Here is a 20,224-nt window from a genome sequence, read left to right as displayed (position 1 = left end):
GACTCTGGAGAGTGAGGGCAAAGCCAAACCAAGCTCTAAAGGCCTGTGTTTTTGTATGCAGCCTCAATTCCTGCTGCTGTGTGAAGTTACTGCACACAAGTCTTATTGGAGGCTTTTTTCTCAGCTGTTTTGAACTTTGACCAGGCAGGAGTTATTACATGTTATGTGTGCTGTGTTATTCCAGCAAGTCTCTTTTTTTAAGAGATATTTTAAGAGATCATATCAATTGTTTATTGTTTGAACAGTCTCCTTTTTAACAGTGTACAGATGTAGAATATAGGAGTATTACTCCTCATGGACCATGTACAGAGAAGCCGTTTTTTTTTTTAACCCTTTGACCCAAATTAAAGTAATTTAATTTATAAGGTAACAACTTACATTGTAGTCATAATGTCTGGTTGATCATTTTTGCTAAGCACCCAACAGAGACATTTAGTGTACGCCTCAATCTACAGTAAGCTACTTAACCAGGTAATACACTTTGCTCCTGCACACTTTATCCAGGCAGTCTGTCCATATCAGCATCACTTCTCTGCAGTAGTAGGACAACATATGTAGCTCACGGTTACTGTATTTAAGTGGCCAAGCATAAACAGATTTAAAGGCTATGCTGGGTTTCCCTTCACTCACCTGATGCTGCAAAGCTCACAGGAAAGCTGTGTCAAGAAGCTCTCTGTACTGACAGGCTTCAGGTGGGTCAGGGGACAGCTGCGAGCTCAACAGATCAGAAGCTGGTTCCACGTCAAAAAAGCTGTTCATGCTTCTGCACGACAGCTGGTGCTTTGGGTACCGTTCACACTCTGTCAGTACGGTTGAAAAATTATTTTGCTGTGTTTTTTTTTTCCTAGAATTGAACATCAACTGATCCTTTATTGTCACTCTCTAATATTTAAAGGATGTTGCTCATAACACTGAAAAACAACAGTTCTTTCGACACTGTGGCAAACTGCCCATTAAAAATACATTTTATCGTCAATGTCATATATTTACAATAGTGTAGAAGTCTTGAGCCATCCCACTGTTCTTTAGATATTGCCGGAAAAAACATGAAATACTTGCAGCAGTTTGTTAAAACGTGAAATCACAACCTGAAATACAGTATGTAATGCAAAACACAGAGTTCGTACAATTCTAACAAGCTTGACAGTCAGTATTTGCAGCCTGAACCCTCGTCGACAAGCTTTCTTGTCATTTCTTTAAGTAGTCTTCAGGAATAGTTCTCCAGGCTTCTTGAAGGACATCCCAAAGCTCTCCTTTGGATGTTGGTAGCCTTTTGTTCCGTTCTCTGTCAAGATGATCCCACACTGCCTCAATAAGGGAGGATTCATCCCTCCATAAGACCTGTTGCCACTGATTTTCAGTCCACTTCTCGTGTAATTTAGCATACCTCAGCCTTTTCTCCCTGTTTCCCTTCCTTAAAAATTGCTTCTCGACAGCCACCCTTCCATGGAGACCATTTCTGGTGAGGCTTCAGTGAACAGTAGATGGATTAGCTATAGGTCCAGATGCATCTCTTTTTGCTGGAAATGTGAATGAATTATGATACGTTTTTGGCTAATCGTTCTTTGGAATTCACCTTATTGGTGCATAAATGTTATTTTATGCCAGCCAAACGTATTACACGTACCAGTCTAAAAATGAGTGAAAAAGCAGCCAAAGAAATACTTTAAAAGACCTCCTTAAAAGCAACATATAAAGTAAGGAGAGGATCGAGACTTTCGCACAGTGTGTGCATCAATCACACAACATCCTATGCTCGGTCGTTGTCTTTATGTTCCACTCATTACTCATGCACTGTTTAGATTTTAAAAGGGGACATAGTATTGAAGAATCACTTTCTATCTGTGCATGAGGGGATATATTTGGGTTTCACTAACAAAACTCAGAAAAACACAACCCTGGCAATTTTACTTTGGTCCCCCCCATATCTGAAAATATTACATTCAGTGAGCTGTTTTGCTGGCGATACTTGTGTCACTTTGCAAGATGATCCCAACCCTATTCTCCCTATCTCTGCCTAACCTTTACCTTCAGATAATGTTACATTAACTGTACTTGAGACGTGGAAAGCTGAAACTCTATTGCTCTTAGCTTTTGCTTTGCTCACATTACTGAAGAGATAACTTAGCTAATGATGCTCTGTTCTATCTTTACATCTCCTTGTGTGTAAATTAAGGAGGAGCTTTGTGACTGTCTCCAAGCTTTGACAGCACATATAATTAAGCCTTTACAGTGGATGCAGTGGAGGCAAGCTTGAACTAAAGCCAGAGAATGTGGTTTAAAACGACTTGTCTGAGGATAAGCATGAAGGATTTCAATAATGCACAACTCCAGGTATTGTAGGGTTATCGATCTCTATTTTTTTCTTCTTAGTGTTTCTTTGGCCTCCTTTTCTCTGAACATTTTGTTGTGACATTTAAGTTGTTCTTGTACTTCAAGGGAAGCTCCCTCAGCCACCATCTCATTTATCCCCTCCTTCTACTCTCCATTGATCCAATTTCTTGACTCTCTCGTCCCCCTCCCTTCTCATCTGAACATGACACGATCTCTCCATCTCTCCTTTCCCAGCAAGATCAATAATTCAATCAGGTCCCCATCTCATTATTTGTGTCTTCTGTTTCATTCTTCTCTGTCTCTGACACTCTGGATTATTTTGGAGCCTTAATTCTTAGGCTTTCTTCTTCTATCTCTTTCTCTGCGAAGTAGAGGTGCCTTACTGTTGAAGCAGGAAACACAAAATCCCCAAAATTGAAAAGTTTGATGCCGAGTCTCAGTGAGAGTTTGATAGTGACAAAGTTGACATTGTTTTTATTTGGTGGCTGAATGTATTATTTAAAAACTGGTTTTGTTGCAATTTGCCATTTGCATAGCAACTGCAGAGCAGGGAACATATACTTGAACTGACATCGAGAAAAAAAAGCAGACAACTAAAGACAGCTTAAAGAAGTCTTTTGATTACCTTGAACACGCTGAAAGCACAATTCTGTCCCAAGTTAAACGAGTAAGGGTGCAGTCATTTAAGTAGACCTTATCACTGTCCTTAAAGGATAAGACCGTTTTTTTGACATTGGGCCCTTGATTTCACATTATAGCATGATGTTCTACTCACCCCTGCTTGTTGTTTGTCATTTGGAGCTGTTCCGAAGATATTCGCGAGGCGTCTGGCTGCTCTCTTGAGATATTCGGCCATGAAACGGTTTCCTATGGGCAAGCTCATACAGGCACAAACTATGCTGTTTATAATTTATTAATTACTCTACACTAGCACTGATAACGTGGAGGTGCGTCGCTTACTTAAAAAAATCCGGGTTATTGTAATTTTGATTTTTTTGTCGTAAAGTGGGTGTTACTGACGTCATCGTCGTGCTACTGCCACAGGCAGCCCACAGACCTGCTGCCTATTTATTCATTCGGCTAAAATTCAAAATTAGTAACCCGGATTTTTTTAAGTAAGCGACGCACCTCCACGTTATCAGTGCTGGTGTAGAGTAATTAATAAATTATAAACAGCATAGTTTGTACCTGTATAAGCTTGCCCATAGGAAACCGTTTCATGGCCGAATATCTCAAGAGAGCAGCCGGACGCCTCGCGAATATCTTCGGAACAGCTCCAAATGACCAACAACAAGCAGGGGTGAGTAGAACATCATGTTATAATGTGAAATCAAGGGCCCAATGTCAAAAAACCGGTCTTATCCTTTAAGAACATTGCAGTACATTCTGCCACACTGAAGGGGCAGATGGGATGGAAAAAAGGACAAGAGAAGAGTGCACAATAAGATGAAGAACACAGACACAGGGAAATTTAGGAAGCACAAAACTTCAACTGGCGAAAAAAGAATAAAGGAATGTTTAGATAGCAGGAGGAGACTTTCAGTGTGTCATAGGAAAACCTGTATCTCTCTCTCTCTTTTCCACTCTCGATGTTGTCTGTTGCTACAGTACACTGTCTCTCTGCCTACCATACCCCTGACTGGGCTAAGGTCAGAGGAACTTCTAACCCCAGCACTTTTCTCATCATCTCCACTCAGGGGGAATACCCATGGGGATTAATTAAAGCAAGCTAAGCTTTGCTCTGCAAGGCTAAAGTCAAACTGTGCAGTGGTGGCTCCGGCTATCCAAAGCTACTGACAGTGAAAAGTTTGCCTCATCGGAGAGCACAGTGACAGCAAAGTCGATGGAGGCACACATAAAGGGCAAATGTGGGGTTTTGAGCTGAAGTCATGTCTACCATGCTGTTCTTATGAGGCTGCTCAGGCATGATGGCACAGCTAAAAGTGCAGAGGTTTCAAATTTGTGGGCAGGACTGCAGCATTTACAGTAAATTAGGGTGTCAGCATGAATTGTTTTATGAAATTCCATCCATCCATCCATCCATCCATCCATTTTCTATACCCGCTTAATCCGTCGGTTCGGGTCGCGGGGGGGCTGAAGCCTATCCCAGCAGTCGGTTTTATAAAATTCTAAATCCTAAATGTCAAACTAAGCAAACTGACACTCAAACTGAAACTTGTGCCTTACTGCGTCCAAAACATTATTGAAGGGATGAATAGGAGAGAATAAGTGCCACTCTGTGAAACCGATACTATTATCTTTACATAGCAACAGTTGGTGTGGAGACGGAACTTTTGTTACGACCTAACAACGGCTTGATGCTGCTGATGCAACAGAGACAGAAATAATACTCACACACGCACACACATAGCCCCGCTTGCATTTATACACTCACAATTGACTCTGTACAGACACAGTGTCACCTGCTATCGGGGGTCTGGTACCTCACACCACAGTGAACTCTACACACAAATACACACACACATGCATTGAGCTCTGTGTGCTTCAGCAGTGCTGAATGGAGCATAAGTGCTGAGTGAGTCTGTTCTGCCTCAACCCCCCACCCCAACCCATCCCTTTCCTCTAAGCTGCCTCACTGTGCCACGCTATTATGGGATGGCGAGGGGTTGCCATAGAGGCATATCTATTCTTTGCTGTTCAGTCATCCACATCCATCCTTATCCGTCCATCGACACAGATCACATTGTGCCAGCAGTGACGTTCATCATGTGAACTTTGCTTGTGTCGTGTCCTTTTAAAATGGACATTATTCAACTATTAGTAGATATAATATATGCGCAACTTGTGTTTACTTGTTGGCATATTTGAGCTTTTCCTTAACAAGCTTTATTAATGTTCATTTCCCATTTATTATTTTAAATGGAAAGTATCATTTCTTCATGGTATAGACTGTCTTATACACCAAAGGAAGAAGAACAAGTTGTAAAAGGGAAAGGTAGAAACAGTGCAGGCGCCTTCAGCTAAAATTCTTTTTCCTGTCTTTTTCTCCCCCTTCTATAGGCAACAGTTGTCCGTACATATCTGATGAGCTGAATGAAGACACCATCAGTGTTCTGGTTCGCCTCATAACTGAGAAGAAAGGTAAGCTCCTACCATCAGTGATGTCACATGTAAGCTGATGTGGTCAGAGTCACTTCATCTGTGACGGCTTTGGAGGAGAAAACCGCAGTATGTCATCACATGTCTCTGTTGTGGCCCACTCAGCAGCTCTTCTTTGACTATTAGATGGATAGTTGCTGTTAAACTCAAGAAAACAACAGGAAAACAATGAAATCATGAGAAAATGGGAGGTTCAGCATTGCTTAAAGTACAGGACTACGGTCGCAATAACTCATATTGCTGTTGATGTATCACATGACATGCAAGACAAATGTGTTCGGTGCTCTTGTACTTTCTCCCATGTCACAAATAATTAATACATGTATCAACTTCAGTTGTGGTCTGGTGTAGTTTTTCGGAAGAGTTTCACTATTCTAATGTCTATTCATTGTAAGCCTGTGTTATAACTGAGTCTTGTTTGTATTTCAGAAAATGCTGCTGCACTGGAGGAACTGCTGCTCGAGTACGAGAGCAAACAGATGAGCAAAGGCTCATCCATCAAGTATGTGACCACACACACAGTACACACCCATAAATGATGGCATGCTTTTGCTCAGTCACACTGCTTGAGGTCACAGTTAACAAGGAGGCTAGGGAAGGGAAAAAAAAAGACAGTGGAGAGTGCAGAGACAGGCTCTTAAACACACAATCTTTTTCTTAAAAAAAAAAAAAAATGAACAGGATGAACAGGCAGGAAAAGACAGGAAAAAACTTTGTTTTCATTCCCTTCGTTGTCATTGTAAAAATGATTTTACATCTTGCACCCAACAACAGCTCAAGATGTGTTTTTGTCCCTTTTTGATAAAACCAGAGACGAGTGACGAGTGTCTCTCGTCGCAGCTGTCTAGTCGTGAGGCTTTAACAGCCTTTTTGTGGTTTAGCTAGCTGGCTGTCACAAAGGTTGAAGTCACACAATATACATGATCATGTGTAGTTGCGGTTGGAATTTGGTTTGTAAGCTGCGGTATTAAAATTGCTCAAGTAGTCAGAATTTAATCTGACAAGACCAATAACATGTTGCTTTACACCACAGTCTACACTACTCTGCTGTGACTTTTACTTCGAGGTTTACACTACATTCCCATTTCCCAAACAAATACGGGAAACTAGAATGCTACATTTGCGAATACCTTAAAGACTATATTTGTTTAAAAGAAGGACAAAGATTTGATTTCTTAAAGTAACTGTCTGCAAGTGTTTCGGAACTGTTGAGAGCAATCACTGTGGTACAGATTGAATTTACAAAAAATATCTGATTGATGTGTGAGCTGATCTAAGTTTTGGCCTCTGGTTTGTAATCCGACCATTTCTTTCTTTTTAATTCCAATTAATCACCAGATCAAATTTATGGAATAGATTTTTTTTTTTGTGTGTGTGCTTCACTGATGATTGTTTCAGTTTTAAAAACAATAAAACAGCACTTTACTGTCATGATCACATTATCAAATTTAGGTGAGTGTCTCTTTCCATTCATGGCTAAACATTGGAGTGGAAATCCGGTTTGGGCGATTAATAACATTTTCTTGATGATTGAGATTTATAAAAGGGAAGCTGAAATAAACAAGGCTGCAAGAGACGTAGTGAGGTCTGCATAGTTGGTTCAACATCAGGGGTCAGTCCACGTGTCATGTGCACTGATAACCTTCCAACACTCCTCAGTCTTTTTTAAAAACGGGCCTAATTCTGAAATGGAAAGCACTACATGGGCTGAGGAACACTTCTTAACCATTTTTGGTGAACACAGCTTGTTGCTGCATCCATGAATGAAAGTTCAAAGTTGTGTATCTAGAAAAAAACAAACAAAAAAAACCTCAAGCTGTCCTTTAATGCAGAGCTACCTGAGGGCCTGAAGATCGCTGCCATTCAGTATATGCTTTCAGCACTTTCCCTTGCGTACAGACATCCCTCTGGAATCTCTGAATCTTGTAATAGAATGAATTGTTAAGAATTCAGTAATTTGCAGTTTCGCATTAAGCAGTGCTATTCTTGAGTTGTTTGAATATTGGCCCACACAGTTTTTCCGAGTTATAAAGAAGCCTTTTTCTGAAAACGGCAGAACACACAGATTGTGTTGCTGTCTGCTATGAATGAGTTCCTTTCTTTTTTAGTACTATGCAACTCTTTCAATCTTTTGTTGCCTTGTGTCAACAGATTTTGGATCATGTTGCTGACATCAATATGAAAATTAGCACACATTTATGACATTTCTAAATGTTAGCATTTGAAATCTCATCATTTTACATCTATTTTCAGTTAAGTAAGAGGTTTAAATGATTCACAAATGATTGCTTGATTTTCTTCTTCTTTTTTTTTGAAACAGGGTTGTTTTCCATCTCATCATTTGTCATCTTTAAACCTTATATTTTTCAAACTGCCCTTTATTCTTTTTTTTTTTGAGCACTGACCCAGCTTCGACGGAAGTTTTTCTTATCACATTACCGTGTGATGGTAACAGGATCCAGTTCATATCGGTTTGAATACTAGGCGTACAATAGTGGGAGGTCTCAGGGACCCGGGGTGATGCCTGGTTGCACAGTGGGTCCACAGAGATATGTGACCTTTAGATTCGAGCACATTCTGACAAACACACACACGCTATATCCACAAACCATTCTGGAAACCTTTCAGATGTGTGTGTGTGTGTGTGTGTGTATGTGTTATGAGGTTCTGCATGGGGTTATCTGGGGCCCCCACAGGTCACCTACCAGCTAGTATAGCAGAGACACCGCTGCATTCATCTCTTTTGCTCTGCATTTTTCTGCACAATAGAACAATGAAGAGACACAAACTAAAGACCTTAACAGAGAGAGTCTCAGATTTCAGTCATCAAAGTATTATACACTTACTCACTTAAACTAAATGCAGGCTGTGGCTGGGGACACTGTTTGGAGTTCTAGACTCTTGCCATCATGCTTTCTCATTTAGCAGCACAGACTGTCTGCAATGTGTGGTACCCAAATGTTACTTTGCGAGTCTGAGAGAGTTAATCAGAGACAGCGCGCCGGGATCTCTGCTGAGATGTGTGTATCCACTAATTTCTCATTAAAATGCAGACTTGATTAGCAGAGTGCATACACTGAAAGCCTCTCTGTATAAAACCTGATCTTCTACATGTGAATGGAACACCTCCTGCAAGCAGACGCCAAGCGAACATTACAATAATATGAAATGATAAGAACAACTATGCATCTGTAGTGACTGCAGTTGTCTTTGTAGACCAAAGGGATAAAGGATGTGCGCTTCATGGATGTCTTTGTGTTCACTAAGTTAGTGTTTTGACTATTTTCATTAGTACTGGACGAAACCAAATATGAATAAAACTAAAGACTTTTATCATCTCCCGCTCTTCTCTCCCCCAGGTTCCCGATGCTCGCTCCCTTGTCTACGTTCCGCGCCCTCCCCAAGCTTTGCCCCCACCAGTCCCACCTCCACACCATCTCCGGCCTTTCTGGCCGGGCCCCGAGACACGGCTACCGCTGCTCTCGCTGTGCCCAAAAAAAATGGCCCCCTGTTCTCATTCCTCCTCTGGATTCTCTTAAAGACCCGCTGAAGCCCCCACCAAGCCTCATTCTGCCCTCCTTGGACACACCTACCGACCAGCAGAACATCCCCCTGCTGGGGGGAGGGTGCATAGACACAAATCGTACTCAAGCTGCTGTTGTGCCAAAAACTGTACAGGACAAATCGGATGGGACTGAAGTGAAGGAGAAGAAGGAGGGAGAGCTCACGGTGTTGTCTGTAGGGAGGTGAGTCTACTATTTGGGCATTCCTATTTTCTGCCACTTCTTACTTCAACTCTGTCTCTGCATTTCTAAGTGTTCCATTTACTTTGCAAATAAAGGTTCTGCATTACTAAACATATATATCTAAATATCTATATATCTATATGTACACACACATGTGTAAAATATATATATTTATATTTAAATATGTTTTATTGTTGAAGAATAAATTACCAAGCATCAAACAATATAAAAATTTTAAGCTTTCTTGGTCAGGGGGAGGTTGATATGTAGCTTAGTTGGTAATATGAGCTTTAGTTATAGATATATAATGTATTACAATTAGCTGCACAATTAGCTGCACAATGGCTATTTTCATTCTTCAAACACACACTTTAATGGCCTTTTCTGATCGTAATTATTTCTTTCGTAATTTTGCAAAGCGTCGGTTTTAAATATTGCACCATCAGATTTGCAGTGTCTACAAACAGCACTGGTTTTTTGATGAATCATTCTACGGTGAAATGACCTGAATGTGAAAAACCCTCAAAAAGTTGGCGAAAATGTAAAAAAAAAAAACACAACAGATGGAGCGAGTACACCTCAAACACGCTGTCAGACAGAAAGTCTGCACATTTCTGTGTGCGTGTGTGCATGTGTTACACTGGCAGCCATAAAACAGTGGTTATCTGATAGTAATCATGGTTACAACTTGGTTTTATCTTCTATTCAATTTGCAGATTTCAAGTCGCCCATATCCCAGAGTACAAGCCTATCACCTTGGAAACCAAGGCATCATCTCAGGAGCAGAGGAACTCCCTGTTTGGTGGGAAATCATCTGGCTTCAGAAGGTACAGTCTTCGGTTAATCGAGTTGTTTGTCTTTTCTCTCGTTGTAACCTCCTAAAATGGATAGTTTTAGGGCACTTGGTTGTGTCCAAGTGGTTGCAGACTGTTCTGGCTAACACTGAAGTCAAGTGTCAAGTTTGTTTTACAAAGTCAGTTATACACAAAATTCTCAGCTGAGAGGAGGAGTGTCTCTAAGACAGTCTGGAAAATGGGCTTCCTCTGTTTGCTGCTGGCCAGTTATATATGTGCAAACTCTTTGAAGCTGAATAAGCATTTTTAATACTACCGATGTCAGAAATCATTTGCTTCACCTTGTCCTTTAGTTGAGAGAAATTATTTTCAGTGGCAAAAATTATGTTTCAACGTCAGCCAGAACGAGGAAAAAAGGAGATCAGAGAGCTGCCTTCTTTGCTTTATGAATTAATTATCTCAATGCCTGTCACTCATTCACTTTTTGTCTAATCAGATGAAGAGATACAGAGCTGAAGCTACAATGATGCTACCTCGCAGAAGATGACCTCATCATCTGATGACAACTTGACCGCTGGGAAGGGAGGGTATTTTTAAGTGGCTGACTCAGAGAAAAACCCATCCTCTTCCTGCTGGAAGAAGTTGTTTGTAGTTAAGTGATAAGAGGAACGTAACTGTATTTATTATGACATCAAACCAAAAAAAAGCATAATTGCTGCTTTACTGTCCTGATCCACACATAAATGGCTTTGAAAAGCCTTTTGGATCCCTGCAGGGACAGACATCCTTTAAAGCTTTGTGATGAACAACTATCACTAACTGGCACCTAAAGACAGATATAAAATCACTAAAAGTCACTGATCAAATTGCACCAGCAGCCCTTCCGGTGTGCATCGTGGAGGACATCACATCACTGATGGAAAAACATAAAATTCTCATTAATATGGTACCTTTCATTCAATTCTCTGCAACTAAACGCCACATGAAATATGAGTGTGAATGTCCTTGGCCAATTTGGCTTCTTCTTCACTTCTGCTCACACAAAAACTGCAGGTGAGCTGCTGTTTCAGACCTTTAAGATGTTGAATGTAGTCTGAACAGAATCTCACTGTATGCACTGAGTTTGATTATTCAAAAGGAGAAGTCTGACCCTGAACCCTGAGAAAGGACAGAATTGATTGGAATCAGCCCAGTGTTCAGCAAGAATACTATAAACAGCAACTGTGAAACAGCTGCAAAGTAATCCAAGGTGACATTGTCATGTCGGGTTGTGCTTCTTCTTGCAGTCTTGCTGCCATGCTTCCGTGCACACTGATGCAAGGTCAAGAAAATAATTTCAACTCATAAAATCAGATCCACTCTGCAGCTCGTGTCTGCGGTATTAGAGGAGCATTCTTCTTAAGAAGACTTCAGTGCTCATCATAGTCCAAACGGTCACCACAGACACGATGGTCTGCAAGCTGCACTGAACAGACAGGAGTGATTACTTCCAGTTATAGCAAAACTATCCAACTTCAACATGTTTCGGTGCTCTAAAAGTAGTCTGTGGAGGATTTTTGAAATGTTAAATATCTCTGTTACATGTCACACGTATCTATCTTTGTGGGATTTCTCATCCATAAAGTTCTAATAAACACAGAATTACAAATGGGGCATGTCAGCAGCAAACACCTCCACTTTGATGTGGACATTCTCGGACGATATTGCAGCCCTTCTTACTAAATTCAAGCATCTCTCTTCCTATTAACATTCTAGACCCCTAAAAAGGGGGAAATGGTGCTCAGGATTAAGTATGCAGCACATTTCCTTTAAACCCTTGAGACTTCTTACATTTCCATCTGCAGTGTGCACCTACTCACAGCCAGTATCAATAACTGTTGTAACCTTTAAGCTCTCTGACTAGATTGACTTAGGGGAATCGGGGGCTGACTTTTGTTGTTAAGCAGCTCCGCATCACAGGAGTTTTAACGACGCTGCAGCTCAGTGGCTCATGATAGGCTGCAGCTATCATTTGGGACCTGAGGTGAAAAAAGTACAGATGTAGAGAGATCACACTTTTGTAGAACAAAAACATGTAAATAAATGTACATATGTAAATATGGGTGGGGTAAAGGAAAACACATCATGCTTTGATTTTATAGTTTTGAAACACAGTTAGTGTGAGGCGATACAGTAGCTCCCCTGTAATGGGAAAAACAACTGCACTCCACCAGTGAGATACATTCTTCATGGTATATAAGCTGAATTGCTGTTTCAAATTCACAGGAAAAATGTTTTTAATCCAACCTCTGGATTAAAAATCCTGGGTTGAACATATCAGTGTTTTTTCCTTTCCATTTTTCCAATCTAATTACCGACTCAAACAAACACATTGCCAGACTCCAGTTATGCAATCCCCATAACTGTAAGAAATCACGAAATACAGGCCCACATTTTTCGTCTGAAGTTAATTAGACAAACCAACCAGAGGCTGCAAAGCATTAGTGTACCAAATTGCCTCAAAGTCAAGCAGCTCAGCTGGCTTCAGTTTACATCCTCATGGGTTTTAAAGCATGTACTCATGTGTTCATAGAGGTTTTTTAACCACTCTTATTTTCCTGTTATATTGTAAAGAGGAATATGACGACACGTCTAAAGGACAGCATATTTATTGGCTGAAATTACATGCAGTCACATGTTTTCATTTAATCTGGTTTCACCACTACAGTGAAGTTGTCATTAAATGTTTAAAAACTGGAGTGTTGTTGGTAGGAAGTATAAAGAACCTTCATCTCATCAGATTTGTAGCATTTATTTATATCATTTTACATTTTTTCTGTATGATGTTTTTACCCTTAAAATAAAGATGAGATGTATTTTAAACACTTTGTTGTTGCTGCTTCTTGTTGCTCTTCAGTTTGATTTTGTTTCATTTATGTAGAGCCAATTCAAAACAAAATCCATCCCAGTTCAAGACAAGTCGAAATAAATACAGCCCATTTCTGTCCAAGTTATTATAATCTAATTGAAACCAATTCACCAGAATATAATCATCGTGGGGAAGAGTGTGGAACATAGTTGTGGGCAATTAGTGTATGCCAGGGAACCAGAGAACTGCAAAATGTGAAAAAAAATTGGAGTTGAGACTCTTTAGCATGTCCTCTTAAACACTATCACCCCCTAGTGGTTACTTTTAGATGTTTTCATGAATTTAGGATGGACGAGACAAGTGAGATTGAGTGGTTCAGCAGCACTTTTCTACAAATTACCGTTAACACTTTCAATGCTTACTGTTTTTGCTGTGCAGCTGCTATGGAGCTGTATTCTTGTGTTAATGCTTTGGTTAAGTCAAATTAAAGGAAATCAGTAAGAGAAGCAAGTAAGCCACTACAACAGTAAAAACAGCCCTTAAAATGCCACATTGTCGTTGAAACGGGTACACGGACATATCCGTCCTCTTTCTAATATGTGGCTCAGAGGACAAAAAGCTCACCTCCTATACAAACATACAAAAGCAGAAACTTAAATTTTGACATAAACCTATGACTCAGCACAATTCATGCAAACCTGTACCATATATTTTGCATGTTCATGTTCATGTACACGCGCACACATTCATTCACTCAGTAACATGCTCATCATACAGTTACAGCGTCGTCCTGTGGTTTCAAACCATCAGTATCCACAGTTATGTTTCATGTACTTGCTGTTGGTGTTGTTGCTGCTTGTGTTTTTTGTTTTGTTTGTCTACCTGCAGGTGTTCCTGATGACTCTTCACCCAGTTACCCCACAGAGGGCATAGGATGTTTTCTCTCTAGTCTTTCTAGGCAAGGCAAGGCAAGTTTATTTGTAGAGCTTTACAACTACATAAAATCACAAGAAGGTAAATAAAATCATTCCAAATTTTTTTTTAAAGATAATCATTAATTAATTAAATTAAAAGCAAAGAATTCAGATAAAATACTTTCAGTTGCCATATGCACAGCTAAACAGAACTGTTTTCAGCCTGGATTTAAACATTGTCAGAGTTGAGGCCTGTCTCACATCTTCTGGAAGGCTGTTCCAGATTTGAGGAGCATAAAACTGAAACGCAGCCTCACCTTGTTTAGTCCTGACTCTGGGCACCAGCAGGAGACCCCTCCCTGAAGTTCTCAGAGCCCGAGTTGTTTCATATGGCTCTAACATGTCAGAGATGTACTTTGGCGCTAGACCATGAAGAGACTTGTACACGAGCAGAGCTGTTTTAAAGTCTATTCTCTGAGTGACAGGAAGCCTGAGCACTGGAGTAATATGGTCGTATAGCCTGATTCTAGTCAGGATTCAAGCAGATGTAGCAGCAAGTTGTCTGGTTTTGTCTTGTTTTTGTCATTGTCTTCTCATATCATTTCTTTGTATCTCTGTATCGTTTCCCTTTCTTTTTCTTTGCTCACCCTCTTCCCTTGTCCCCTTGTCAGGTTCGGCATTAATTTATATAAAGTATCTTAACAATATCAAACAAGTATCTTAAATAAGCAGTACTTGGGCATCAAGGGGAGCTTTATATTCATAAAGCCTCCCTTGGCAAAGCAAATATGTTTGGCACAACACATTGCTCATATTACTATTCTGTTTGCCATGATGCTGGACAGTATGCTAAAAAAGAAAAAAAAATGTATATGAAGATTGAACTTTTTATTTAAAGCAAGTATCGTAAATACACCTCTGGCATTTGTAACAAACCAAACGACTTGAAAAGAGAACTGCCTGCCTCTACAGACATTGCGAGATGTCGCTGCTCTGTACCAACTATGAGGTATAGCAAACAAAAAGCAGTCTGGTTATCCTCAATAGAAAGGATTTTCACTTTTTTTTTCTTGTACTTTAATCTTTACAAAATGCCTTGAGGAGCTCGGCTCGCTCTGACAAACTTCTGAGACCTGGGCGAGGTCTCCCCAACCTCCTAATTTCACCCTACACACAAGTACAAGCATCAGGTGCAATAGCTTTTTAATAAAATCACCGGCAAATAACAATTATGAAGGGCTATGTTGTGATGTACTGTCAGTGAATGAAACTAAAGAAGACATATCAGGCCCTTTTTTTCCCAAGTTGACACAATGGCTTGAGGTCTAAATAACATGTCCTAGACATGCTTTGGGAAAAATAACACAGAAATGTACACCTCTATTCAAGGTGATCATCTAAGGAATGAGGAATGACTCACTGGATGGGCAACAGATCTATCTTTTAGGTACAGTCTTGTTGCAAGTCATGTGTTGAACTGGCCCAAGTTGTGAAAACATCCACAGCAGAACACAGCTGCTGGCTGGTAAATGCCACCACTGACAATTCACCATTACGGCTCCCTAAACTCTGGATAACCTTGTGCAGTGCATAAGTTTCACTAGCAAGCCTGAACAGTTCACCAGATGACACCATTCCAAATATGCGGATGCCAGCGTTATATTTTTTGTGAGTGTTGGTCGTGACTTCAGACACCCAAATATAGGCCCTCGAGCACAGAAGAAAAGGATTTTCCTATAATATTTCCCTTTAAAAAAAATTTAAATAAAGAATGCCATGTTCATTATCTATTTTAGTCAGTAGAGTTCTTAAAAAAAACACAACTCTAAAGTATTTCTTTTTAGTTTGATCTCAGTGAAATGACCAATTGAAAGCTATGCATGCGCAGCATATTGAAAGACCTAAAAACGAAACAAAAAAAAATAACACTTAATATGTTAAGAGCTATATTCTCTTGGGAATGAAAAAAACACATCCTTCTTCATAGAGATGAAGTCCAGAAGATTGAGAACTACCATCCAATCCATGGGAGTCTCATCTACAAGAAGAGGCAGGCAATAAATACATTACTTGTCCCCAAAAATGGTTGCATTTTCAGCGAGATAGTTTCAGCTTTTGGATCACAGTTGTGTCGTCACACATCTATTCACACTTGTTGCTTTTGGTGAGAACAGTTTGCTCTTCTTGGTGAGATTACTGCGGACATCTTGCCCCGCCAGGAAGTAAAGGATGGGGTCCACACAGCTGTTGGCGCTGGCCAAAGGCCGTGTCACCTTGTAAGCCACACTGGAGGCCTCCAGCAAACTGCAACTGATCTGGTGAACACATAAGAATATCATACTCTGAGCTTTTAAAGTCACCGTAACAGACTGATTGGGAAAAACATATTGCTCCTCACCTGCTTCGGGTTGACCTGCCTCAGGTATCTAAAAGAGTAGTAAAGACTCCTGGTGAGGTGGAAAGGGAGGAAGCACAGCATGAAAGCTGCCAGCACAATAATGATCATCTTGACCGACTTCTGCTTCGACCGCTGGCTAGTCATGCCACCCCTCTCGCTCTCAGCTCCCCTTTCGGACCCCCAGCCGGGCTCTAGAAGCTTCCGCACCATGAGGCCGTAGCACACCATGACCACCATAAAGGGCAACGCGAACATGAGCACTGACACGACTGAACTGTACACCAGGAAGTCATCGAAAAGCTCTGGGCTGGTGGTGTCGTAGCAGATTCGCTCAGTATCCACGTCCCTGGCAGAGGAGATGACAGGAAAACATTTGATTTGGATTTTTACACGATGCCGCCTGGTTTGGCTGAGACGATGTGTATTTTCTTGAGCCAATCACCTTGTTCTGGAAAAGTAGAGGACAGGAGCCTGGCAGAATAAAACACAGGCCCACACTGCCACAGACACCAGCCTGGCCTGGCGAGCACTGACCCAGTTGAGGGAGCGGACCGGATAACAGATGCCAACAAACCGATGCAGACTGATACAGCACAGGAACAGAATGGAACCTAGATGGATAAAACTTTAGTCTTCATGATATCCTGCCATTTAAGGAATACCCCTTACTGTTTCTGATATCAGCACATATTTTAAGGTGCCGTGTAACTGATATCACACAACAATCAAAGGTTGTGTAATGCCAAGAGTTAACTGTTGAGAACATCTCACACAAAAATAACTCACAGTACGTCAGTAATTTTTTCGGGGTGGGGGGGTATTATAAGCCTCTTAGTGAGTCTTTCAGAGGTAAAGATTACTACCCCATGAAGGACTGTGTGTCGAATATTTTAGTAATTTAGGAGTGACATTTCTCAATCTAATATCGTAAGATATTTGGGGATTTCATCCATATTTTGAATTATGTCAATTATTAGTTAATGATGCTAGGGCCGCTGTAGCTGAGGAGGTAGATCAGTTGTCTGCCAGTCAGAAGGTCTTCAGTTTGACCCTCAGCTTCCCTGGACCACATGTCCAAGTGTCCTCTTTGTTTGAGACACTGAACCCCACACTGCCAACCAGTTTGTGAATGTGGGTGATCGAGGAAAAAAAGCACTGGATAGCCTGTTACACTGCATAGACTAGTATGTGCTGTGCTGCACTGTGCTGTGCTGTGTGTGTGTGTGTGTGTGTGTGCGCATCATGTGGTTTGTATAGTAAAAGCTGAGTGGTCAGCTAGACTAGAAAAGTACCATATAAGTACAGTCCATTTAATGCCATTCCACGATTCAGCGAATCCATCAGCATCAACAAATGGAAGGTAAAACCTCTAACATGTGATTTAAGATGGGCATTAAGGATGTTGTTTCCTCAGGACTAAGGAGGAGAGGGACCATTCAGCCTTTTTTTCAGGAGTAATATGTACTGATTTTGGAGCTTCTTTACGGAAATCTTTTTCAGAGGAGAGCAATACAGTGCAAAACGACATTCTGCCCATATTAAAACAGATTTGCTCTGTAATAAAAAAAAAGGAAAAAAGTCTTTTCTCCCTGCAGTCATTGCCTGTCACCAAGAACAACATTTAGGATTTAATAAAAGAAAACATATCTCAAACGAGACCCTGAATGGTAGAGCAGCTGAAACCCTGTCTGAAGCAAGAAGGGAAGAGCTTTTAGCTGTCAAGACAGCATTAACATGACCCTGATCCCACTTTTTAATTTTTTGAATTCATACTTTTCAAAAAGAATGCTGCCACTAGCAATTTAATTTGGCGTCTCAGTGAGTTGCAAATCAGCCTATTCTGATTTGATTTACATTCCACACAGTTTCCAAAGTTTTATGGAGACAGGGTTATGAATTAACAACAGCATTTGACCAATAAACCTTTGTATAGCTTGGTTCTCCAACATGATGCCCTTTCAATGTTTAATATTCATTATTTAATCCGAAATGATAAGCTCTTCAGAGAAGTTTTGTTCAATTTTATAGAGGATAATATGCCGTTGCTGCACCATAAGTCAAAACTCAGGTGATGTATTGCATTGTATTGTATAGGTGTGGAGCTTGCCAGAACTGTACCATATAAGTTGGCATAAAACAGGAAGCGTATGAGCTTGCAGAACGGTTCACTGAAGGGCCAGTCGTTCTCATCGGCGTAGTAGAAGATGAGGAAGGGCAGCGTGAGGATGTAGAGTGTGTCACACATCGTTAGGTTGAACATGTAGATGGTGGAGGGCTTCCAGCGCTTTGTTCGGAAAAAAATCACATACAGCGCTGTGGCGTTCAAAGCCAGGCCGATCAAAAAGACCAGGGCGTAGCTGACAGGAAGGAGAATAAATTTGAAATCTTCATTAAATTGACAGATGGTGGTAGAGTTATTGAGTTCAGTCTTGTTGATGTCTGAGGCTTCCATCTTGATTGTAACAACACCTGAAGGAAAGATATACACAAAGGAAATAAGTTATGGTTATCATGCATTTGAGCCTTTCAGTTTTCCACACAGAAATGAAGCAATCACTCAAACAAAAGGAGACAGTAGACAGGAAATTGTATCATTACAGAGAGGGACATCAGCACAGAAAGTGTTTTAGGATACTCTGAGTCACTCACCCTGGCATGCCTCAGCAACACAGTCCAGCCGACTATTCTATTGTGACTCACAATCAGATTTACAGAGTCCAGCTTGAGCCAGCCCACATTAAACGTCATTGTGGATTAGTAAATCATTTCAATACTGACTTCCCTAAATTGTCCTTTTCTTACTGAGTGAGTGGTTGAAAAAATGAGAGAAGAATTGTGAGAGACTAAGAGAAGGAGATACTTACAGTGCCCCTCTTATCAGATTATAATGAGAATTATACCCTCTCCAAAATCTTTTTTTTTTTTTTTTGTCAAGATAAATACACGGATGAGTGTGTGAGTAAACATTTGAGAAACGCAAAATGTGTGTTTCATCGTTACAAACAAATAGCCTATGCGTACTGTGCAAGTGTGCGACATCGTCCCTGGCGACACATCTAAACTTCTCGATAGCTCTGAAACACGATGGTGGGCCTGTTGTTGGAGAGCTGAGAGTCATGCAGAGTTGCATGAAAATAAATATTTTACAAACTGTCAACTGTGTGTTCTCGCGCAGAAAATCAACCCATCTCCTTGCACTTTTAATGGCAAAGTTTTCTAAAAAAAAAACAAAGCCGTGAGAGGGAAAAACAGACGAATAACTTTTGAACTCAAACCATACTTTGTTTTAGGACGGTTTTAAAGCTCTTCTTCACTCATCAGTACATACAGTACAGTGAAGCATTGCCTCACTCGGCCTCTGTCAGTTTACCTGACAAAGACAAGTTCAAACCAGTCATGCATTAACGCAGAAACAACGCTTTTAAAAACCAACATGCAAATTAAAGAGCAAATGGTGGACTCACTAGCTTCTCAGAGGAAGATGACGCTCTATTTTCCCTTCTCTTTTCCACCAAAGAGATCGTCTCTTGTGCCCTGTTTCCTCAAGAACATACTGACTCTGAACGCTTTGCTCTCCCTTATACGTTTCAAAACAGCTGCAGGTTAACTTTAACAGAAAACAGACCGTAAACAGATCAGCCCATGTTGCTGCCTCCCACATTTTTCTTACCTGCTGTGTGCATGCAATGGCAAACTCAACACATCTTACTATTTCGCAGGAATTTAGTAAGTACTTCTCTGGTAAACAAGCTGAACAAAAAGATCTATAATACCGGCAATTACATGACGTTACTCACACTGTTTGACACTCCTGTGCAATGTATCCTCACTGTCTTGTTCATAGCTGTATGAAAATGTGTGATACTTGAACTTGTCGAGGTGTGTTCGAGTCTGACAAGCCAAAGCCTGCCCAGCTGGACCCTGAGGCTTAGACTTTATCATCCCACTCACAATCATATGGACAGCGCCTAGGTCAACTTTGCTGCCACTGAAAACCGTTCAAACGTTTATTTTTTTGCGGCTGGACAACTTAAGAAACACATTTCTTAAAATGGTAAAAATGGAGGAAA

At 40.6% G+C, this 20,224-nt stretch overlaps 2 protein-coding genes across 2 annotated transcripts in view; one reads left to right on the top strand and one right to left on the bottom strand.

Moving 5' to 3' along the window:
* Window positions 1-12,856, top strand: part of relt (RELT TNF receptor) — a 30,539-nt gene extending 17,683 nt beyond the window's left edge. The window contains exons 7-11 of the mRNA XM_075474433.1: window positions 5,356-5,436; window positions 5,884-5,956; window positions 8,814-9,200; window positions 9,917-10,027; window positions 10,491-12,856. Coding sequence (XP_075330548.1) covers window positions 5,356-5,436; window positions 5,884-5,956; window positions 8,814-9,200; window positions 9,917-10,027; window positions 10,491-10,494 — 656 coding nt within the window. The 3' untranslated portion in view covers window positions 10,495-12,856. The remainder of the gene's footprint in view (window positions 1-5,355; window positions 5,437-5,883; window positions 5,957-8,813; window positions 9,201-9,916; window positions 10,028-10,490) is intronic.
* Window positions 12,857-14,753: 1,897 nt separating this feature from the next.
* On the bottom strand, window positions 14,754-19,978 carry p2ry2.1 (purinergic receptor P2Y2, tandem duplicate 1). The gene is made up of 5 exons (XM_075474432.1): window positions 19,952-19,978; window positions 18,273-18,623; window positions 16,597-16,765; window positions 16,155-16,500; window positions 14,754-16,071 (listed from the first exon to the last, which is right to left on the bottom strand). The coding sequence occupies exons 2-5, from the start codon at window positions 18,604-18,606 to the stop codon at window positions 15,877-15,879; spliced, it is 1,044 nt and encodes a 347-aa protein (XP_075330547.1). The 5' UTR covers window positions 18,607-18,623; window positions 19,952-19,978; the 3' UTR covers window positions 14,754-15,876.
* Window positions 19,979-20,224: the final 246 nt, after the last annotated feature.

The sequence above is a fragment of the Odontesthes bonariensis genome, chromosome 9 (assembly GCF_027942865.1).
Source record: "Odontesthes bonariensis isolate fOdoBon6 chromosome 9, fOdoBon6.hap1, whole genome shotgun sequence".
Taxonomy (NCBI): Eukaryota; Metazoa; Chordata; class Actinopteri; order Atheriniformes; family Atherinopsidae; genus Odontesthes; species Odontesthes bonariensis.
This window is presented reverse-complemented; position numbering and strand designations above follow the sequence as displayed.

What these genes read in the sequence shown, in the direction of transcription:
- p2ry2.1 (XM_075474432.1), bottom strand. Translation starts at nt 18,606, where the DNA reads ATGGAAGCCTCAGACATCAACAAGACTGAACTCAATAACTCTACCACC. An exon ending in CTCTACTTTTCCAGAACAAG is followed by an intron (nt 16,501 to 16,596) that starts GTGATTGGCTCA and finishes CTCCTCTGCCAG; the next exon opens with GGACGTGGATACTGAGCGAA. An exon ending in GGCAGGTCAACCCGAAGCAG is followed by an intron (nt 16,072 to 16,154) that starts GTGAGGAGCAAT and finishes TGTGTTCACCAG; the next exon opens with ATCAGTTGCAGTTTGCTGGA.